The sequence below is a fragment of the Eurypyga helias genome, unplaced genomic scaffold (genome assembly GCF_000690775.1).
Source record: "Eurypyga helias isolate BGI_N326 unplaced genomic scaffold, ASM69077v1 scaffold44978, whole genome shotgun sequence".
NCBI classification, from domain to species: Eukaryota; Metazoa; Chordata; class Aves; order Eurypygiformes; family Eurypygidae; genus Eurypyga; species Eurypyga helias.
In genome coordinates this window covers 1-19382 of record NW_010267122.1, presented here as the reverse complement: position 1 = coordinate 19382, position 19382 = coordinate 1, and the positions used below count along the sequence as shown (strand labels likewise).

Below are 19382 nucleotides of genomic sequence, written 5' to 3'. Positions count from 1 at the left end.
GGCAAGGTGTTCTGCAGTGGAGTTTTCCAGGTAGGTGCCAGGATCGTGTAACAGGACAGCCTTACAGTATTACTTGGGAGAAGGTTGTGGAGTACCGGTCCAGGAGAGAGAAAACGGGCATCCGTTTACCTTGTTCTCAGGAGTGAGGCTGAGTGTAAAGCTGCAGCTTACGCTGCGTTACGGCATCACGAACAAGAACCTTGTTCGACAGCGCTGAACTCCGAGTACTGCCAAATAACGTGCCTGCACGGCCATGCCATGAGCTGAACTGGGGAGCGGATCTAGCTGGAAAACAACTGAGCAGGTAAACCAACTTCTAGATCAGGGGAACCAAGCCATCAAGTTGTTGTTCAGAAGTGAGGTGGGAAGCTGAGGAAGGAACAGCAGAAAGGAGAGCGATAGTCACCTGTAGGACTCAGAAATAGGAGATGTCAGCCTGAATACACGTTGCTAGGGCCGGGGGTAACCGTGCACACCTTCTTGGCCCACTGCAGCTGTGATGTAAAACTTGACGTGAAGGTTAAGCTGCTGCATTGTGTCACGCGTGCAGCGGCCTCGGGGCGTTTGCACGCTCAGCTCCAAGAGGCGGCAACTTGAGCACAGCTCAGACGCTTGAACCATCCCACCCGCTGGCGTGATGCAGCGACTTCTGCGTTAGTGGAATAAGAAATGAGCTCAGAACCTGGGCTGGCACGGGCAGGTTGGCCTTTTTTTTTTAAACGTGCCTGAGCTGTTGCAGCGTTGTTGGCCGTGGGAGTCCGGGAGGCACGGGCAGGTTGGCCTTTTTTTTAAACGTGCATCCTACAGGCCTGAGCTGTTGCAGCGTTGTTGGCCGTGGGAGTCCAGAACGCGCAGGTGGTGTCTGCGGGTGTGCTGTGTGTCCCATTCCGTATAGCGTTAGGAAAAACGGGGAGAGCAGCGCTTCAAGAGTTTCTGCTGGGTTAATTCTCACTGTATTAAGAAATCACTTTTTGTGTGGGAGGTGAGGAAAGCTAGCTGGGCTAATAAGTGATGATTAAAAAAAAAGGAAAAAAAGTATAGCATGCACGGGTACAGTTATGTAAGAGAAGCAGAGAAGGAAATAGATCCGTGTTTCTCAGAGAACCTCATCCACAGAGCTGCTGGGGAATTGGGCTGCAGGATAGTTCTCAACACACCCTCCGCTTCCTTTTTCCCTTTTTGGGGCCAGAGATGGAGCCTGCTCGCCGCTCCATAGATTCATCCGACTCCAGCCAACGGTGGGTGGTGTGGTCACGCTTACCTAGTGTGTGCGAGGCAGAGCCAGCCCCTCTGTAGTCAGAAGGCGCTACCCACAGCTGAAGCGAAAGCACGCAGCGCAGAGGCGCTCAGTCTGGCAGTTGTGGAGGGTTTGAAGGAGTTGGTGGATTTCGACTGGTTTCAAACAAGATTGAAGGGGTGGCGTTCCTCTCGCCTGCGCAGAAATAGCGAAAGGACAAAAAGATACCGGTAAGTGCTCGGCACACTATCGCTTTTCCCTTCTAGGGTTTTGTTGTTTCAGTCTCTTTTAAAAACCTCTCCTCAGTTGCGGCCGTTTTCAGTGAGAAGTTGAAAGGTGGTTCGCTGATAGGGTCAAAAGGAAATCTGGGAACAGGCAGTGTGTCTGCTGTCTACCCTCCCACCTAAACTGGGGAGACATACAACATGCATAGTAAAAGAAATGTTGCTTATTCTTGAGTCGCTTCTCATTTTTAGGGTGCAGAGCAAGATGCCTTGAAACTGGTAGTGTTACCTAATAAAATCATACCAAGGGCAATTTCACATAGAGCTGTTAAGTAGTTGTCTAGACCAAAAAAAAAGGCTTTAAATGTAATTGTAACCCGTATTTTTGCAAGATGATATAGTATGCTCTGTGAAAAGGTTTTAGTGTAATGCAAACACCTATTTACCTGATACTTTGGTACGTAAACTGCCTCATAAGAGAGGCTCATAAAAAGCAAAACGGCAGCGTTCAGATCTGTCGAACAAGAAGTCGTTGTGTTTTTCTGCAAGTAAAAGTACGCTTGGATGTGTTACTCTAGTTCAGGTGCATCAGACGGTCCATCTCCTAGGCTCAGCCAGCAAAGCAGAAAAAGCTCCATCTATTTGCGTAATGGCCCTTTTAAAAAAAAAATGCTGCCGTGTATGGGAAGTTGTGCTTCTCTCTCACTGACCTGCAATGAAAGCTGGGACTGCTTATTTTTAAGAGAATGCTGTGTAATTTGTCCGAAGGAAATGAAGAGGATAGTTTTAAAGGGTCCTGACTGCAGAGTTTTCTCTATCTGAACTATGCTTTTGCTACGCTGTACCCTTATTCTACAGGGTTTATTTTCCTGCTTCTGCCTTCACAAGGCATGCAGAGGAATACGATACGAACAGGGAGTACAATCACTACTGAACAGTGTTGTGCTGTCCTCTGTTGTATTTTTTATAGCCTCATACATTACACCATATATAAATAATCTTCGATAAGCTGAGTATGAAATCAGAACTATCCCTTTTAAACCAAACATACAGACTTTGTGGTAACAGCCAACGTGCAAGTACAGCCAAAACCTCATGTAGAAAGCTGCAAAGTAATCTTCTTAAAGTAGCTTGTGTGCATAGCTTTCACGGGCAGCTCAGCTGATGGAGCAAGTACAACCTGTACAACACCGCAGGGGCGGTGAGCGGAGGAGCTTTGCCTCGGGTGAGGCGGTGCGCTTCGTCACTGGTGCCCCCCAAAGCTGACGTGGAGGACACGGGTGGGAAGGGGGCGTAGGCTGCCTGTACGTGGAGCGGTTTAACTGGTGAAGGACTTTTTTTCTCAGCTAATTAAGGATATTGATAAAATTGCAGTGACAGCTTTAAAATAGACACCTTGTGCTAAAAGACAAATGTTTTTTTCAGCTTCCCACACACAGTCTGAATTACATCATTGATAAGCTGTAGGAGGCTATCGTCGTTTCCTCAGCAGGGGATCAGATGTTACTTTTTGTAACTGAAAGACAGGCTGGATTTTTTTTTTTCCCCCAGGGGAGTATTTTCAGAATTGATTTGTCAGTCTATATCAGAGTGGATCACTGGTGGTTACGTAAGTCTTCCGGGTTTCATACGCTCGGCCACGTTCTCATCCCATCAGTGACACTTCAGAGTAACAGGACTAAGTTAGCAGAGGTTGATTGACATTGGGGACCTGTGCTTAGATAGTTTTTTCCCCTCTTCTGAACAGAAATGCTACTTTGAGTACTGTCACGAAGTACATATTTTCATAGGGGTGCCTATAATAGAAGCATTGTTCTAAAACACCCGCCTTGTTCAGGGAACAAGCATACTTGTACGCACAGCACCGTTCCCAACCATGCTAACGTTGCTGAGGACTGCTCAGACTTGCTTCTGAGATGGAAATGGAACTTGGACAGCGGGTGCCAACCCACCAAAACTGCCGTTTCTGAGCTGGGAAGAAGCTGTAGCCTTGGTGCAACACGATAGGTTTGCTCGTGTGTGTGAAGTTAATGCCACCTGGGAAGTGTCTACAGGCAACGTCCCCTTTTCTGTGCATGTGCTGTGACTCTCGCGTGACTTGTTTCCAGGATGACCAGTCGCCTAATGGCAGATCCATGGTAAAAAGATGCTTTCATTCTGTTTGACAATGGGGAAAAAAAAAAAACCCACAACCCTCTATTGAGATTTTTATGGATGTTCTCAAGGCACAGCAGCAGCTAGTTGTTGGCGTTGTTTTATGCTTGGTGTCCTGCGCCGGAGAGACTGCTTGCTCACTTCACGGCTTGGTCTGATTTTCAATGCTTTCATATCATGAGACACTCGTGTGTGTAGTGGATGACTAAGCTTATTCAGAGGTTATAAAAGAAAAGGCGAACAGTATAGGGATAAGGAACAAGTAAGTCATACATACAAAAGCAAAAGACTGGGCTGATTTTTTTTTTTCCTATACTCCCGAGGCTTATTCTTTTTGATGCTGAAAAGCTGCCTTTTCTAGAAAGCAGAAAATGAATGATTCTTCCCTAGAAAGGTAAAGTAGGGCTGCTGATCTAAAGTGACAGTGAAACGAGTACGTAACAGCTGCGTCGCTGCACCTTTCTTCCCTGTGCATCTGTAGTGAAGGATGCAGGCTGTAAGCAGGGTCTGGCGTATTTTGGAGGTGGAATATAAAGCCTGTTGGACTTACAGTTGAGGGTATGTGTGTGAAGGAAATGTGAGTTTGTTTTTTAAACCGGAATCTGGGAGAAGTGTGTAAATTATGGCTGATACACACTTCAGCATGCTCTTTGACCTAGGTGATCGCTTCAGTGAAAACTATTTTAATAAAAGCTTCCAAAAAGAATGCTGGAAAAAACAGAGAGTAACTTTCCAGTGGTGATTTAACCATCATGTAGAAGACGGCGATTTCTCTGTTTTTGCCTCGGCTTTCAGAAACACATGGGGCAAGGAGCTCGTTCCCCGTTGCTCACACCAGTGTAGATAAGCCCTAACATCATTAATATTGTTTGTGAAATCTGGCAACCGGGCCTTCGTGGGGACTCCTAAACAAGAAGGCAGTCTGCTGGGAATTACTTTGGGGTTTCTTTTACTTCTCTCTCATTACTTCTTACCTCTTCCTTCCTCCGTGCCTGCAAATACCTTCGTCTTGAGAAACTAGCATTCTTCACAGGTCCTGTGTGTCTTACAGTGACTTTAACTTTGATATTCTGGCCCTTTAAGTCTGGAAGTCAAGATGTTGCCTTTGAAATGATGGGACATAACCATAGAGGAGAATACGCAGCACTGAACTACTGTGCAGGCGTTCAGAGGAGTTGGGTTTCTGATCTTGCAGCCACAAGATTGCCTAGTTGAAGTTGGAGTGCTAAAGAGCTTAAATGTGTAAATGGATGTTGGCAGACTTGGGTCCTAGTTGTTCTGTCAGGTAACGGCACAATTTTTTTGTTTGAAGAGCAGTATGAGGTTTTATGTCCAAATAAATCTATAGATAGTAATATGTAAATAGATCTCAGGATAAGGGTTGTTGCATTGGTAGCTGATCAAATGGCGCATCTAAGGTGTGTATTCCATTTGCTTGATAAAATTGTTGGGCTTCCTAAAATTAACTGTATTCCTAGAATAACTTGGATTGGGAGATAGTCTGGTCCAGTCCCCTTACTCAAAGCAGAACTGGACTGCCTTAGATCAGGTTGTTGAAGGCCACGTGCAGCTGAGGTTTGAATATCTCCAAGGATGGAGATCCCACAGTGTCTTCGGATTGTGGGTTTTTTTTTTCCCTAATGGCTATCAGGATTTTCTGTGTTGCAGCTTGTTTGTTGCTTCCTGTTCTGTCACTGCCTACATATGAGGAGGGTTGGATTGTATTTTGTCCGGTATCACCCCTGGCCTAACACAAAATTGCTGAGGGAGGAGATGGATATGAGAATTGCAAGGGTAGTAAATGGAGAACTACAAATAGCACGCTGATAAAAATGAAAATGTCTGTGGACAAGCTGTCTTGTGCTTTATTTCTAAAAGTCAAAAAAATCCAAGCCGTAGAATGCATAGATAATGTTGTAAAAATGGGCAAGAAAATCCAATTTTTGAATCTGATTGGTGTATTTTTAGTTTAATATACTAATTGACAGAGGACTTCTTTTTATACTGTGAGAATGGTATTTTTATGCAGTATTTTAGAAAAGGGCTAGTCTGGCACTAGCTACAGTTGCTAGCAGCCTATAATGCTGGCTCTGTGTTTAGAAAATGATGGTAATTTATTACAAAGAGACTTTTATTCTAGTGTTTTTAAGCTCACAGCCTCGTGTGTAATGAATCTCTGCTTGGGCTCGTTGAATTAATGTTCTCCCCTGCCCCATTTTAACCGCTAAGCTACCGCCGTTCTCGCTGTGACTCCAGAAGCCGTGCTTGGTCTGTGGAATAGCCAGCTTAGCGCACGGTGCTGTGCCTCGGCGCGGACGAGATCTGGAGGCTTTCTGTGGAAGCCACCCAAGGCTCGGTGTGCACGAGTCTTCGTGATCGGAAACGGCAGCTGAGTGATGGAGGATGCCTTGTAAGCTGTCAAGCTGAGAGTTCAAACCCAGTCAATGTGACTCCAGAAGCCGTGCTTGGTCTGTGGAATAGCCAGCTTAGCGCACGGTGCTGTGCCTCGGCGCGGACGAGATCTGGAGGCTTTCTGTGGAAGCCACCCAAGGCTCGGTGTGCACGAGTCTTCGTGATCGGAAACGGCAGCTGAGTGATGGAGGATGCCTTGTAAGCTGTCAAGCTGAGAGTTCAAACCCAGTCAAAATTCATTGTGCTGAACATGGCATGTTTGTTGGAAGTGGGCAGGCTCTTAAACACTTCTGCTCTGAAGCGTGGCTTGCTAGGTCTTCCTGGAGAACAGCCTGCCTCCAGGTTCAGGGAGTAGTGTTTGTATGCGATGGGGGAGAGTACAATGATACATGGCTTTTCCTTCTGCTTGAATGGAATCAGAAATACGTGACTCGCTTTCTGCCATAGCGATCTTCACCTTCTGCGCCTCAAGTGAATCTTGAACAAGAAGGCTTGTAAGAAACCGGATTTCCATTCCTAAAACAAACCTAAAGTACTTGTTCAGTTTAGATGTCATTGCTTTCCAGTCCCTCAAAACAGTTGCATGTGACCGTATTGTGCAAGTTACCTTCCATGAGTTTTCTACCAGCTCCAGCGGAACCGGCGTTAAGAATAAGGACGTACTACTTGTTCATGAGGTCTTCCTGTTCCAGCTTCCTCTTTTTGAGACTAAAAGGCACTAACTGGTACCCATCGTGTTTTTGTGCTAACGGCAAACAGTTGCGCTCATCTCTTACTCCATCAAGTAATGCTGTCCCGAAACTGTGTTCTTTGGGTGCAAGTTGCTTTACTCACAGAACCTGTTAATTATCTGATACATGACTCTGCACAGGTAGGGGCTTTCAGGCTTGGGTCACTTCTCTGGGTCAGGAGCAGAGGTCTTGGCTGTGACAATTTGCTGCCACTGGTTCCTGGAGGAACGCAGGGTGGGTGGGATCTTACAGTTGACACCTTGTTCCTCAGCAGCGTGGCAGGGTCTTGGAGGAGTTTTGGAACAGCTGGCGGTTTAGACGTGGCTTCAACGAAGCCTGCTCCGCCGGCGGCTGGAGATGCTGCTGCAGAATGAATGGTCGTGGCAGAAAACTCACTTGCACAAGTTTTGCTCAAGCAGTCAGCTGCTTAGTTGTGTACTGGCACTACAGGGCCAAGTTGTCTTTTCAGCATATTTAATTAGCCCTTATTAACACTTCTCCAAGAAGTCTCTTGTAGTAGTCTAGGACTGAAAACCAGACAGGTTATTCTACAAGAGAGGGCTCATTGTATAAAATACCTTTGAACCCAAGAGCATTCCCTCCTGTAAGTTCTTAAATCCAGCTTTAAGTGATCCGTAAGCCTGCTCTGCTTCAGGAATGGAGATGTTCTCCCCTGGCCTATTAGACCTCTCTCCCGTGGGAGAACATATGAGTTTTATTTGCAGACTTGAAATTTCACTTGGACTGGTCTTTGGGACCTCCTTGGAAGAATATAAATCATCTTTGTTATTTTGGGGGACAAAATGAGTCTTCCTTTTGGGCACAGTGTATCAGGCAGATCATTCTGGGTGAGAAGTAGCATGGATGTTGTGCTGATTTTTTTAATTTTTTTTTTTTAGGGGCTCTGAATTTTGTTCGTGCTTTAGTTGAAGTTGCTGGGCGTTAGCTGTGAAAGTGATGTGTGCAGCTCAGAAGGGTTCAGTCATTTAAATTTTTTAAAAAAGTTAAAGTAGTCGAGTCATCCTTTGAAAATGTAAGAACAAGCTGTTTTACTAATGGTAGCTCTAGACTGCTAACTTTGGAACCTTCCTCAAGTCACATCAGAAGTGGGTTTCCATCAGATGTGCTGGTCCCAAAATAAACTTGGCTGGATTTTTTAAAAATGTGAAACAAAAGATGTATTAAGGGAGAGCTGAGCATTAGATTTTGGGCACTTTTCCTTGTGTTATGATGTTCTAGCTAAATTCTTGCGTGGCTGAAGTCTGTCACGTGGAACTGTCGGTGTGTTTTTGGGTTTCTTAAGCAGAAATACTTTAGAAAGGAGATGTGGCTAGAGAATCAAGCGCTGTTAAGCACTAAGGGCTAGGCAGCTTAGTACTGATGTCAGTAAACCACCCCCGTGGTGTCTTCAGAGGCACGTGGTTTCAGAGAATCGCTGGTGTGGTGCTCCAAGGAGGGTTGTGATGCCAGGAGGCAAGGAAGACCCCAGATGGCTGTAGCAAACATGAGTATTGTGAACAGTTAATGCTGTGGGGCTCCACTTATCAGATGGGACAATCTCCACGTTGATGTGTTACGATTCCTAGCACAGCTGAAGTTTTAAGGTCACGTTTTCATATAAGTTCGCCTTAAATTCTTCATTTGAGAATTTTAAGGGCAAAACCTTGGGCCCCACCTACAACAGTCAGTATCCTTGCTGTGTTAATCCCAGTTAATTTACTGCTACACATGGGTCAGCTATCTAGAAATGCGTCTGAGCAAACTATACTGCTTTCCTGTGCTGCTGTCGCTATTCCTCTGTGACAGGTGGGGACCCTTTGATCAGTATAAGGCATTTTCCGCACCAGCTAAACGCAGGATACCCTAAGGTTTGAACCAGCGTAGCTGCCTGGTGGAAATGCACGGCCTGACTGTTGCATAGATGGGACTCGAGACGGTGCGCGTCAGGCCAGTCACAGAGTCAGTCTTTGGTGAGCTTATTCCAGGCACTACAAGATCCACAGTACCCAGACTGGAGAGCGAAGGAGGAGAGATTTGGACAACAGTGAGAAATTAAAGGAAAAAGAAAGATTTCGGCCTTGCCTCCTGGTTGTGTTCCACAGGCGTCACAGCAGAAGTCTGTAGGGCAGTAAGGCGTCCACGCGTGTATGTGTGTGAAGCCCTCCCAGGTACGTGCAATAGCACGGAAGAAGGCGTGAAGGAACGTACTGAATTGTCAGGGAGGAACAACATATCCACGCTGCATAACAAACTGGTAGGTTAAGAAGAGACGTTGAAGGCCAAGCTTCTCTGTGCAGGAGCAGAGACGGCCAGGAGAGGATAGAGCTCAGGTCAGTCAGGTGTGTGTTTTCTCAACAGACGTGAGCAAGGTGTGAAGCACTGCCACGTCCTTTTCTCTGTCGTTGGGCCCTACGATGGGGCTAGATTAAACCTGCACATTTAATCAGTGTCTTTGCTGCTGTATCTGTGGTCTAGTTGAGGCAGAAGAAAACGGAGACACGGCATTGTAGTCATAATCAAAGTTGATGACGGGATACAAGAAACATTATGTGGGCCCAAAATGTGTATTTGAAGAGAAGACAGAATGTTAACTTAACCGTCAGTACTAAAAAAGCTTAGTAGCTTTTGGAAGAAGCGAGGGAATGTTCTTTTTTTCTGTTAAAAAAAAAAAAGCCTCCAATAGGCTGGCATCAGCTTTATTCTTCATCGATCAAGGGCTCTGTTGGGTAGGCTTTATGGGAAGGTCAGGGATGGGTTGGGTAGGTCAGAGGTGTCTGGAAATGTTGCTAATGAGTAGCTGTAAAAAAAAAACACTTCTGTGAACTGTTCCTCAAAGTGCAAGTATGACCAAAAAAAATTGTACTTCGAGAGTCTGTTCTCATTAAGAGAATGCAGAATTTTCTTGAGAAATCTCCTTCAAACAGCTGTAGTATCACTTCTGTCTGGTTAAACGTGAGACCATATGGCACAGCACCAACTTGGGTGGTTGGTGATAACGAATTTTTACACACTGCTTTCTACCTGCAAAGCCAGAAATTTCTCGGAAAGCTCTGAATCGGGTACTTTCTGCGAAAGCTTCTACCTGGACTGGTCTTGCTTTTGGTTTGGTGGTTTTTTTGGTTGGGTTTTTGTTTGATTTGTTTTCATTTTTTCTTTAAATGTCATCCCTACTTCTTGATAGTTGACTCAAACGTACAAAATGAAGGTATATGCTATTTGTACTAAAAACTGTCATGAAGGTAAATAACTGTGGATGTTTTATCAAGGCTATACCAGAATCTTCTAAATGCACTTGTGTGTTTTTTGTCATCTGGTACTTCTTCCAAGCAATTCAGCTTTAAGTGATGTGGTTTTGTATGTGTGTGGTTAAGTTATTTCAGGCAAAACCAAAATACGGAAAACAAAATATTGTACCTACTGTATCAGATAGGTGTGTAGGTTTGTGTAATTGACAAATTTGAGTCCTTCCTCTTACACTGAATTTTGTCTTTGTTTTTACAGGAAATAATGAAAGAAGTGTGCCACAACTCTTGATCAGAGACTTGAAATTTGAGAAGTCATTAGCTAAGCTCATGTTTTCTCCTGATCAAGACAATCATCCGTCAAAAGCACCAGTAAAATATGGTGAATTGATTGTGTTAGGGTAAGTGTTTGTCTTGGTTGAAAGTGAGAATGAAGGTGGAATTTCAGGGTGCACATAAAGCAGATAAAATGCAGGTTGCTGTGAGAGATGGTCCCACAGCCTCTCACTCGAGCTCCCCCTTTCGCAGTGTATGTAGTTTAGTGTGCAACTTAATGGTGAATTGATTAGCTTTTCTTTGATCTCATGCAAGGGAGGGAGTGGGGGGAGGGTTACCTTTTTCACTGGCAACCAGGCATTACATGTAACGTGGTATATTGGAAAACCGAACTGCCACACGCATATTTTCTGTGACAGTGTGAGTATGGAGGTAGGGCTCTAAACAGTTGAGCAGATGTAAGTTTGTTTTTCTCTTGTATTCTTCCCAGGTAAATGTTAATGACAAAGGCAGCCAGTTTGTGAAGGGTTTCCCAGTTGGGTCCAGGTTACACCTAGACAGATGACTACTGTGGTAAATGTGGATGGGAGGTTCCCTAGGACTTTAAAATGAAAGGAGTTTTATGAGGACATGGTAGCTGATTCTGTAATATCCAAATGCAAACAGAAGATTTTAATAAAGCAAGTTTGCTGGCCTGTTTATATTGATATGTGAAGTGAAGGTCTGAGGGCTTTCTGGTGGATTAAATCAAGAGCCTTGGAGGACAGTATGCCTGGTTCTTACCAGGGGATTTTTTCAGCCAAAATTCTCTGAAATATTAGTTCTCTACCAGGCTTTGTGAGTGTTTAGATTTTCATTTACGGTGTGAATACACCACTTTCAGATAAAGCTCAGATAGGCACACCACCTTACTTATTTTCATGCTTGGGACCAAAGCCTCTTTCGCTTGTTGATAGTAGCTTTGAGATTAGTCTGGCTAACATCTCCTTCCCTTTGTGACCATATGCTGTAATTCCATCGGCATGTTTCAATATGTTTTTATCAAATCTCGGGTTTAAATACATGTCATTAATTGGAAACCTGTAATTTTTCCAATACCGTAAGACTTTGTGCTTAGTGTGAAAGCTCTTGTGGGTCCTTGTCTTGTGAGAAGCGAAGTACTACAAGAAGATGGACTTTGCTCTTTTTCTGTCTTTTTTGGATAGGTACAATGGATCTCTCCCAAATGGAGATAGAGGAAGAAGAAAAAGTAGATTTGCTTTATTTAAAAGGCCCAAGGCAAATGGGGTGAAACCTAGCACTGTGCATATTGCTTGTACCCCTCAAGCAGCAAAGGTAAGCTCGACTTGTCCAGCTGTCTTACTTCTCCTGGAGATATTGCTGTTACCCTGAGATGAAATGATGTAAAACACATGAAGTTTTGTCTGCAAAAAGAATGATCCGAGCTTTTTTGGTGCCTGTAAGGATTAGCAAGAAACTGTTCAGCAAAACAAATCTAGTGCCCAGTCCTTGCCGTGTCCAGAAAGAAAAATGTTTATTTTTGAATATGTGAATGTTCAGGGCACTGGGTAGTCATGTAAAACACTTCCTGGTTTGTCTTCCTTCCAAACTCACTACGGACATGCTAGCCTTCCTGTTTTCGCACTCATTCATGCTTTAGGGCTAACTTTGCTTCATGTGAAGCAGACTTTGAGATGGCCCTTTGCCAAAGCTCTGTGCGCACTTGCTAATCTGTTCAATGAGTAGGAGTTCCCCTGGAACAAGGGCAGGTGGGTTTTGCAGGTCATGTTTTACACTGCTTGTAGTCAGGTTCAGAGTTTCCATGAAGAAGTGGCAAAGGAAGTGCTTAGGTCCTGAAGTTGAATTCTATTTCATGTCAAAACTAGTACATTGTATCTAAGGTGTTACCATGAAATGCTTCTGGATTGTGGTGATCAAAGTGTATGTGCAATTATGTTCCACAAGTGGAGCACTTCTACTAAAACCAGTGTAACTTCAAAATGCTTAGTGTTTGTTTAGAGATCTCCAGTGTTGAGATCAGGCGCTTAAATACACTAGTGTTAAGTGTCTGACTCCCTAAAAACCTTCAACACTTAAAAACATTGATTCCTAAATTCAGGCAATGGCATAAAATATTCTGAAATCATAAGCATTTTGCAAACCAAAGTTCTTGTAATAGGATTACATCTGTGGGAGATCTGTGAAAAGAACATTTATCTTGGCTAATTCTTCATAGTCTTCAAGTATTAGAAGCGCATTCAGAAGGGTTTGTCCAGTTCCTGGTAGGTAGTTGCAGAATGAAAATCTGGACTAGTAAACTGAAACCTAGATTACTTTGTTCCAACCTGTGCAACCTGTGCCAAGTTTCTCCATTTTACCCTGTTTACCACCAATACTTGTTAGGTTTTTTGTCTGTGTATCTTAGTAATAATCACAGATTCTTAGTATGAACTCGCACCCTGGTTTTGGAATGACGCCTTTGTTCTCGCTTTGCTGCTGGAGAAGTTCTGAGAAGGCCACAAAGGTGTTCCATTCGGTTTCAGCCTTTGCACTCAGTTGTTTTGTTCTTTCGTGTTACAGCCAGCGTTGCTTTATCATGAAGCATGGCTAATAATAGGTCTTGGTTACGTGTATTTTGTTGCAGTGTGCAGTGAAGAGACCAGTTTGGTCTGCTGCTGAATCAATCCTGCAGCTTTTTTTAAATGGCCAGGACTGGTTTTGGTGAAATGTAATGACAGATGTGTGACTAACAACCAACTGCCTTAATGCATTAATTGAGCTGACCAAGAGCCTGGTTACATTGTCTGCTTTGCTGCTGTATTCAGTAGGGTTATTGTTCACTAGTTCAGTAATATTTGGCTTTTTTTTTTCCGTAGGCAATAAGTAATAAGGACCAACACAGCATATCTTACACTTTGTCTCGGGCCCAGACAGTAGTAGTTGAATATACACATGACAGCAACACAGATATGTTCCAGGTATGTGAAATAAATGTTGTATAAACGCATTCTCACTTTCGGTAGTTTCTGATGAGACATCCTTTCAACAAGCTTTTTCCCTCAGACATGGAAGTGTGCACGTGTCACTTCCTGCACATGAGTGTTCTGAGACATTGAATCCTGCCTGTTCCCAAGGCCGTCGTGTGAACGAGGCTGTGCATCTGCATCTCCCTTGGGCTTGGGTTCTGTGACTAATGCACAGCGTTGTGGTTTTGCCTTTGATTGCCGGTCTGCAAGTCATGTAACCTGTCTCCTAGTCCATCCTTGCAAAACGAAGGACCAAGTTCTCTTTAAGGGTTTGGAACTTTGCCTCCAGTATTTACAGGGGGGTTTGGGAGTTGGGGACAGGGTAGAAGAAATACCATGGGAAACGATAGAAGAGCTATTGACACAGCTAATACAAAAAAATACTGCTAATTCCTTTAAGCAAACCCAGAAATAAGTCTAAAGCAGTGGGAAGCGTGGAGAGAGGAGGCCTGGGTCTGATGTGCTGGCAGTTCAGAGCAGCTTTGCTGGAGTTCCTGTGTGTGTAAGAAGGAACCACGAACACATTTGCAGCTGTGGTGTACGCGGGTATCTTGTAATTGTTTCCTGTTTTTCTCAGAAGGAAGGTTTTTGGTTTTGGGGTCTGTGTGCTTTGTTCCTTCTGATTCCTTGACTGATGTTTGTGCGGATTTTTGTCGTCGTCGTCACTGGTTTATGGCGAGGAGTTTTGCCGTCACAGCCCTTGGCTGTGATGCTGCTGCAGGAGCTGGGAAGTTTTAGTCAGTGGTGGAGGAAGCTGCTGTGCAACTGCAGACACCTACAGCAGAGCCAAAGGGCTGTAACAAACCAACTGCAGCACACGCTCTTGTTTGTAAGTGCTCTCTCTTCCGGCGTGCCGCGGCATGTACGCGGCTCGAAAATTGCCGGTGGCAATCCGTGTATCCTGATGGGTTGTTCTGCTTAAGCAGCAAAGGAGAGATACGTTCTGACCAAGCAGTTTCAGTCTCATGAAAGCTCTTCAGCTTTCACCAAAAAGCACCTCGGGCTTTTTGGTCTCCTGCCCAGCAGCAGCTAATCAGTCTTAATATAACCAGCTATTTCATAAGAGGCTGCTGAGAGCTCCGGAAGTGAGTGAAAGGTGGTAGTGTGTAAGTGGGCTTTAAACCTGGCTACGTTGATGTCTGGGAGAGGGATAAAAAGTCTCTTTATGCTTCATAAGAAAGGACAAGGTGAGTTGACTGGAAAAGCAGTGGAGCCCGGTAGGGTTGTGCGGGACTGCAAAACTCGTTCTTCCACGAGAGGAGCAGCTTTCAAAAGCCTCCGAAAGAAGGCGCAGCTACTAGGAAACTCTGGTTGTAGTCACATGTCGTATTCCCGTTGTGTCCCGTGCATATTTAATGTAAGGCCTCCCCACCGCAAACACCCTGTTCCTGATCTTTCCTGGCAGAGACACTGCTTCTCGGGGCCTCGCCGCAGCTGGCGGGTCAGCTCACATCATCTAGTTTTCCTGCACGGAATCATGGAATGGTACCGGTTGGACGGGACCTTAAAGATCAGCTGCCTACCCCTCCACCTGGCATTGTTCGGAATATTCTGGGCGTGCAAAGTGACGGAATACACCTTTTCTTCCACCCATAACTGCAGTTTCCTAGCTCTTTCGGCATTGCGGCAGCTGGTGCAGCTGACCTGAGTGTAACCTTTCTGATGACAGCGTTACAGGCCCGATGGCTTTATTCAATGGGAAATCATCTTGGAACTGACTTAATTACCACCTCCTATTTCCCCTTCCTTGAGCCGGCCATACTCAACCTTCCGAACAACTTTGATCCCGCCGGGGTAGAATAACTCTTCAGTTCAGATTAGGCTTTAGGAACCTAAACTTCGATTGGTGGAGGGGAATGCTTCAAACTGGAATGTCATAATTATCTTCTTGATTGCTTTGAAATGTGTTTTGAGTTTGAATATTCCCTAGACATCAAGGCAAACTTCTAAACAGGTTGTTTTTTGTTGTTTTGGTTTTTATTAAATCCCTTTCCAGATTGGTCGGTCAACAGAGAGTCCTATCGACTTTGTTGTGACAGATACAGTGCCTGGGAGTCAGAGTAATTCTGATACGCAGTCTGTGCAAAGCACTATATCAAGGTTTGCCTGCAGAATCATATGTGAACGTAACCCCCCTTTTACAGCAAGAATATATGCTGCAGGATTTGATTCCTCAAAAAACATCTTCCTTGGGGTAAGGGAACTCTTTCTTTTTTTCCTCCTGAATTCAGTGCAATCTTATTTTTAAACTAATGCGTAGTTCCACTTCAGCCAAACTAAAATTTTTTCATTGATGTGCTTTCCCTCAGGAGAAAGCTGCAAAGTGGAAGACATCAGATGGGCAAATGGATGGGCTAACCACAAACGGAGTTCTTGTTATGCATCCCCGCAATGGATTTACGGAAGACTCCAAGCCAGGGGTGTGGAGAGAAATATCCGTGTGTGGGAATGTGTTCAGCCTCCGTGAAACCCGATCGGCCCAGCAGAGGGGAAAAATGGTGAGAGTACTGGCTGATGTTTTAGGCAGCCTGTTTGAAACAGGTACAGCTTGGGTACCATCGACAGAGGCTGCAACTTCCCTCATTCAGTGTATGTGTTGCCTCTGTAATTAGTTACACTGACTCCTCATGTGTCTCTGTTCGTACATATGAAGCGGTTTTGCTCAGCCTGAATAACTGAGACTTAGCTGCAAAGTTGTACTTCAGTGCAGACCGAGACTGCTCTCCGGGGTTGGCGGTCTATTAGGCCGTCCTGCAAACTCTGTCATGCATGCATTTTAAAAGGTGTCTTCCCGATTCTCCATCTCGAGTTTATGCTTTTAAGATTTTCCTGCTTTTCTTCTAGAGAATAATAAAGGATAATTGTAGCTTTACTGACACACACCTCTAAACCTGGATATCCATTTCCCTTTTGGCATTCTGAATTTCTTGTTTCCAAAGCAGCGGTGACATTTCCAGGAGGTGATGTGTTTTAGTCTGACTTGGCTTCTCTTGGGGAAAAAGGAATACTATGTGGACACTTATTTAGGTGATGCACGTAGCTAGAAATGCTGGCAGCTGACTTATTCTGGAGGAGAGGAAAGCCACGTGTAAAGGTGTGTTTGAAGAAAACAGTCTGAGATGTAGGGGAAGGCCAGGCAAGACTTGTTAAGAAAGCGTGTGTGGTTTTTGGTGGGGTTTCTTTTTCCAAGAAAAGAGGGGAAGGAGCAGCTTACACTGGGCTCTGAGTAAGTATCTTGTAGAGGATGGTCAGGAGCGGCTTGACACTTTGTCTGGATCTTCCAGGCAGATTTGTGTTACGTGACCCTTCAGGTAACCTTAGGTGACCCCTCTTTCTCTTGGTCCGTCGCAAGGTTGAGAACGAAACCAACCAGCTCCAGGATGGCTCTCTGATTGACCTGTGCGGAGCAACGCTGCTGTGGCGCACTGCGGAAGGGCTTTCGCGCACTCCCACCGTCAAGCACCTGGAGGCCCTGAGACAGGAGATAAATGCAGCGAGGCCCCAGTGTCCGGTGGGGTTTAACACCTTGGCGTTTCCCAGCATGAAGAGAAAAGATGTTGTAGACGAAAAGCAGCCGTGGGTGTATCTGAACTGTGGCCATGTCCACGGCTATCACAACTGGGGAAACAAAGAGGAGAGAGACGGCAAGGATCGCGAGTGCCCCATGTGCCGCTCCGTCGGCCCTTACGTGCCTCTGTGGCTTGGATGCGAAGCGGGATTTTACGTGGACGCGGGACCTCCGACTCATGCCTTCAGCCCCTGTGGACACGTGTGCTCGGAAAAGACGACGGCGTATTGGTCCCAAATTCCTCTTCCTCACGGTACTCACACTTTCCACGCAGCCTGTCCCTTCTGTGCGCATCAGCTGGCTGGTGAGCAAGGTTACATCAGACTCATTTTCCAGGGGCCTCTTGACTAACGCATGTCTTACCCAGGGCTGCAGTGAACTGATAAGCTAAGCGATTCTGACTTTTAAACCAACTCTTTTTCATATTTTCTGGGCTTTGCATTGAGATGAAGAATTTTGGGGGTTTGTTACAACAGCTAAATCCCTCTCCATTGAGAAAAGTCAAACGGAAGAAGCGGGGGGAGCGTGGGGGGGATGGTGGGGAGAACCCCTGCTTGTTTTTTAGTTAAGCTCTTCTGAAGGGGTGTGAAGGAAGTGGTGTAGAGTGAATTTTGATGCCTTCTGTTCAATGGTTTTTGACTCACATGCCCACAGTGTTTGGAAGTTGTTTCATCCTTTTTGTATATGGAGGGTAAATAGTTCAAAGAACATTGGTTTACAGCTTGGATGCAAATGTTGTAAAATATAACATGTATATGAACTCTTTTCTATTTATCTTTGTTATGGAAAATCAGTAGAACGATTAGAGAGTAGCGTGGTCGTAGCGTGTTACATCTGGCAGTTGGATGCGTAGCATAGTTCTGGGTGGAGAAGGAGGTGAGAGGGGAACGGTAGAGAAAAAATACCCTTTTTTTAATCTAAAATCCTGAGTTCTTTAGAATAGTTAAAATGCTTTTTAAACAGAGCTCATGCAGATTGTGACGGCATAAAGGTGTGCTTCAACAAGGTTGAAAGGTAGCTGAGGAGGGCTTCCTAAACTGTCTTTGTGGTAGGGCTGTGCTTAACATCTGGTTATGAGGAAAACAGTTACCAGACTCTTTGAATATGCAACTTTAGTCTAGATTAAGGATTTTTTTTTTTCCTCCCTTTATGCTAACACATCTCTTTACTTAGCATTAGTGGCATTGGTGAGGGTTTTCCCCATGTTCGACGTGAACAAACCTGAAAGGCGCTGTGTGTGGCAGGGGAGGAAGAGGTGGGTGCGCCCACGCGCGTACGGGGGGAGCAGGGAGCGATCTGTGTGTTGGCCGGGGTCCCGCCTCGTGGCAGGCTTGGCCGTTGGATGTTCTGCCTTTCGCCAGGCCCCTTGCCTTCCCCCTGCCCCAGGGTGCACGTGCTCGCCCAGGCCACGCACGGAACGGAGCTGAAGCCGGTAGCCAGGGGACGTGTGCCCGCGTCCCTGACGCAGTTGGCCATGGGAGAGCTTGGCGAGGGACTGGGCTGGACTCCAGACCTTGGTGCGGGGTGCTCGGGTAAGGCCTGCTCGCGCTGAGGTGGGCTGCAGGTAGCAGTCTGGCTCCATGCTTTCCCGTCCCTACGCCTCACTTCCCTCCGTAGCCACCAGGAAAGGCCAGTGCACTACATCCGGCTTTGCTGCTAACCCCCTGTGCTTCGTGGCAGAGAGACAGCCTGACCTTTTTAGGATTGAGTTGAGGTTTTTTTGGCCAGCTTCACACTTTTTTTAAAAAAACCCAACTGTGTAATTGACAGTAGCACATTTCTGTTACTTTATAGCATAGCTTTAATTTTTCCTTTCAAAGCTGTTCTAAAATCTTCTTGGTTTCGAGAGACCTACGTTGCTTAGATGTCATGAATTATTTACTTTGTCAGGTTTTTTCTCCATTTTAAAAAAGAACAAAACAATTTTATGTATTGTTTGGTTCACTCAGGAAATGCATGTGTCAGGAAACCTGTATTAGAAGTTCAGTTAGCTGTCCTGTACAAGCAACTGCTGTTACTCCCTTTCCATAGGAATACAACTGATTTTGACATTTTCCAGATTATATGCATTAAGCAATGAAACTTATGCAGCAAGAAATCCCTGTATTGTAGTTGTTTTAATCATTTTATTCAAGCTATATTATACTGTAGTTTAATTTTTATTTGCAAATTAATTTATTCAAACTACGTGAGTAAACCTTTTCAAAAACGGAGATTCTGGGGTTGTCTGTTGCCTTGTTTCCAAGAGATTGGAAAGGTGGCTGGAGACGGCCCTTCTGCTGTCACGGGAGGGCTCTGCTCTGCACGTGTGTGGATTAAGGTCACGAAAAAGCAGCGGCTGTGAAGAGTTTGCATGCTCTGAGCCATGGATTTGAATGGCTCCTTTCGGATGCGACCTCTCGGTGTGTCCTATACTTAACCCTACCTCAACAGAGGTGGGATCGCGGTTCAAGAGACATCGTTAAATGATCTGTGCCCTGAGTTAAAAATCATGAAATGTAAGCAAAAAAAA

The 19382-nt window shown here is 45.1% G+C and overlaps 1 protein-coding gene across 1 annotated transcript; it reads left to right on the top strand.

Moving 5' to 3' along the window:
* Window positions 1-10264: 10264 nt before the first annotated feature.
* PELI1 (pellino E3 ubiquitin protein ligase 1) lies at window positions 10265-17617 on the top strand. The gene is made up of 6 exons (XM_010157304.1): window positions 10265-10401; window positions 11482-11611; window positions 13153-13254; window positions 15299-15496; window positions 15612-15800; window positions 16655-17617. The coding sequence occupies exons 1-6, from the start codon at window positions 10331-10333 to the stop codon at window positions 17219-17221; spliced, it is 1257 nt and encodes a 418-aa protein (XP_010155606.1). The 5' UTR covers window positions 10265-10330; the 3' UTR covers window positions 17222-17617.
* Window positions 17618-19382: the final 1765 nt, after the last annotated feature.

Bases quoted from the DNA above. Each gene is read 5' to 3' on its own strand.
- PELI1 (XM_010157304.1), top strand. From the start codon at position 10,331: ATGTTTTCTCCTGATCAAGACAATCATCCGTCAAAAGCACCAGTAAAA. The intron at 10,402-11,481 runs GTAAGTGTTTGT...TTTTTTGGATAG, and splicing joins GGTGAATTGATTGTGTTAGG to GTACAATGGATCTCTCCCAA. The intron at 15,497-15,611 runs GTAAGGGAACTC...GCTTTCCCTCAG, and splicing joins CAAAAAACATCTTCCTTGGG to GAGAAAGCTGCAAAGTGGAA.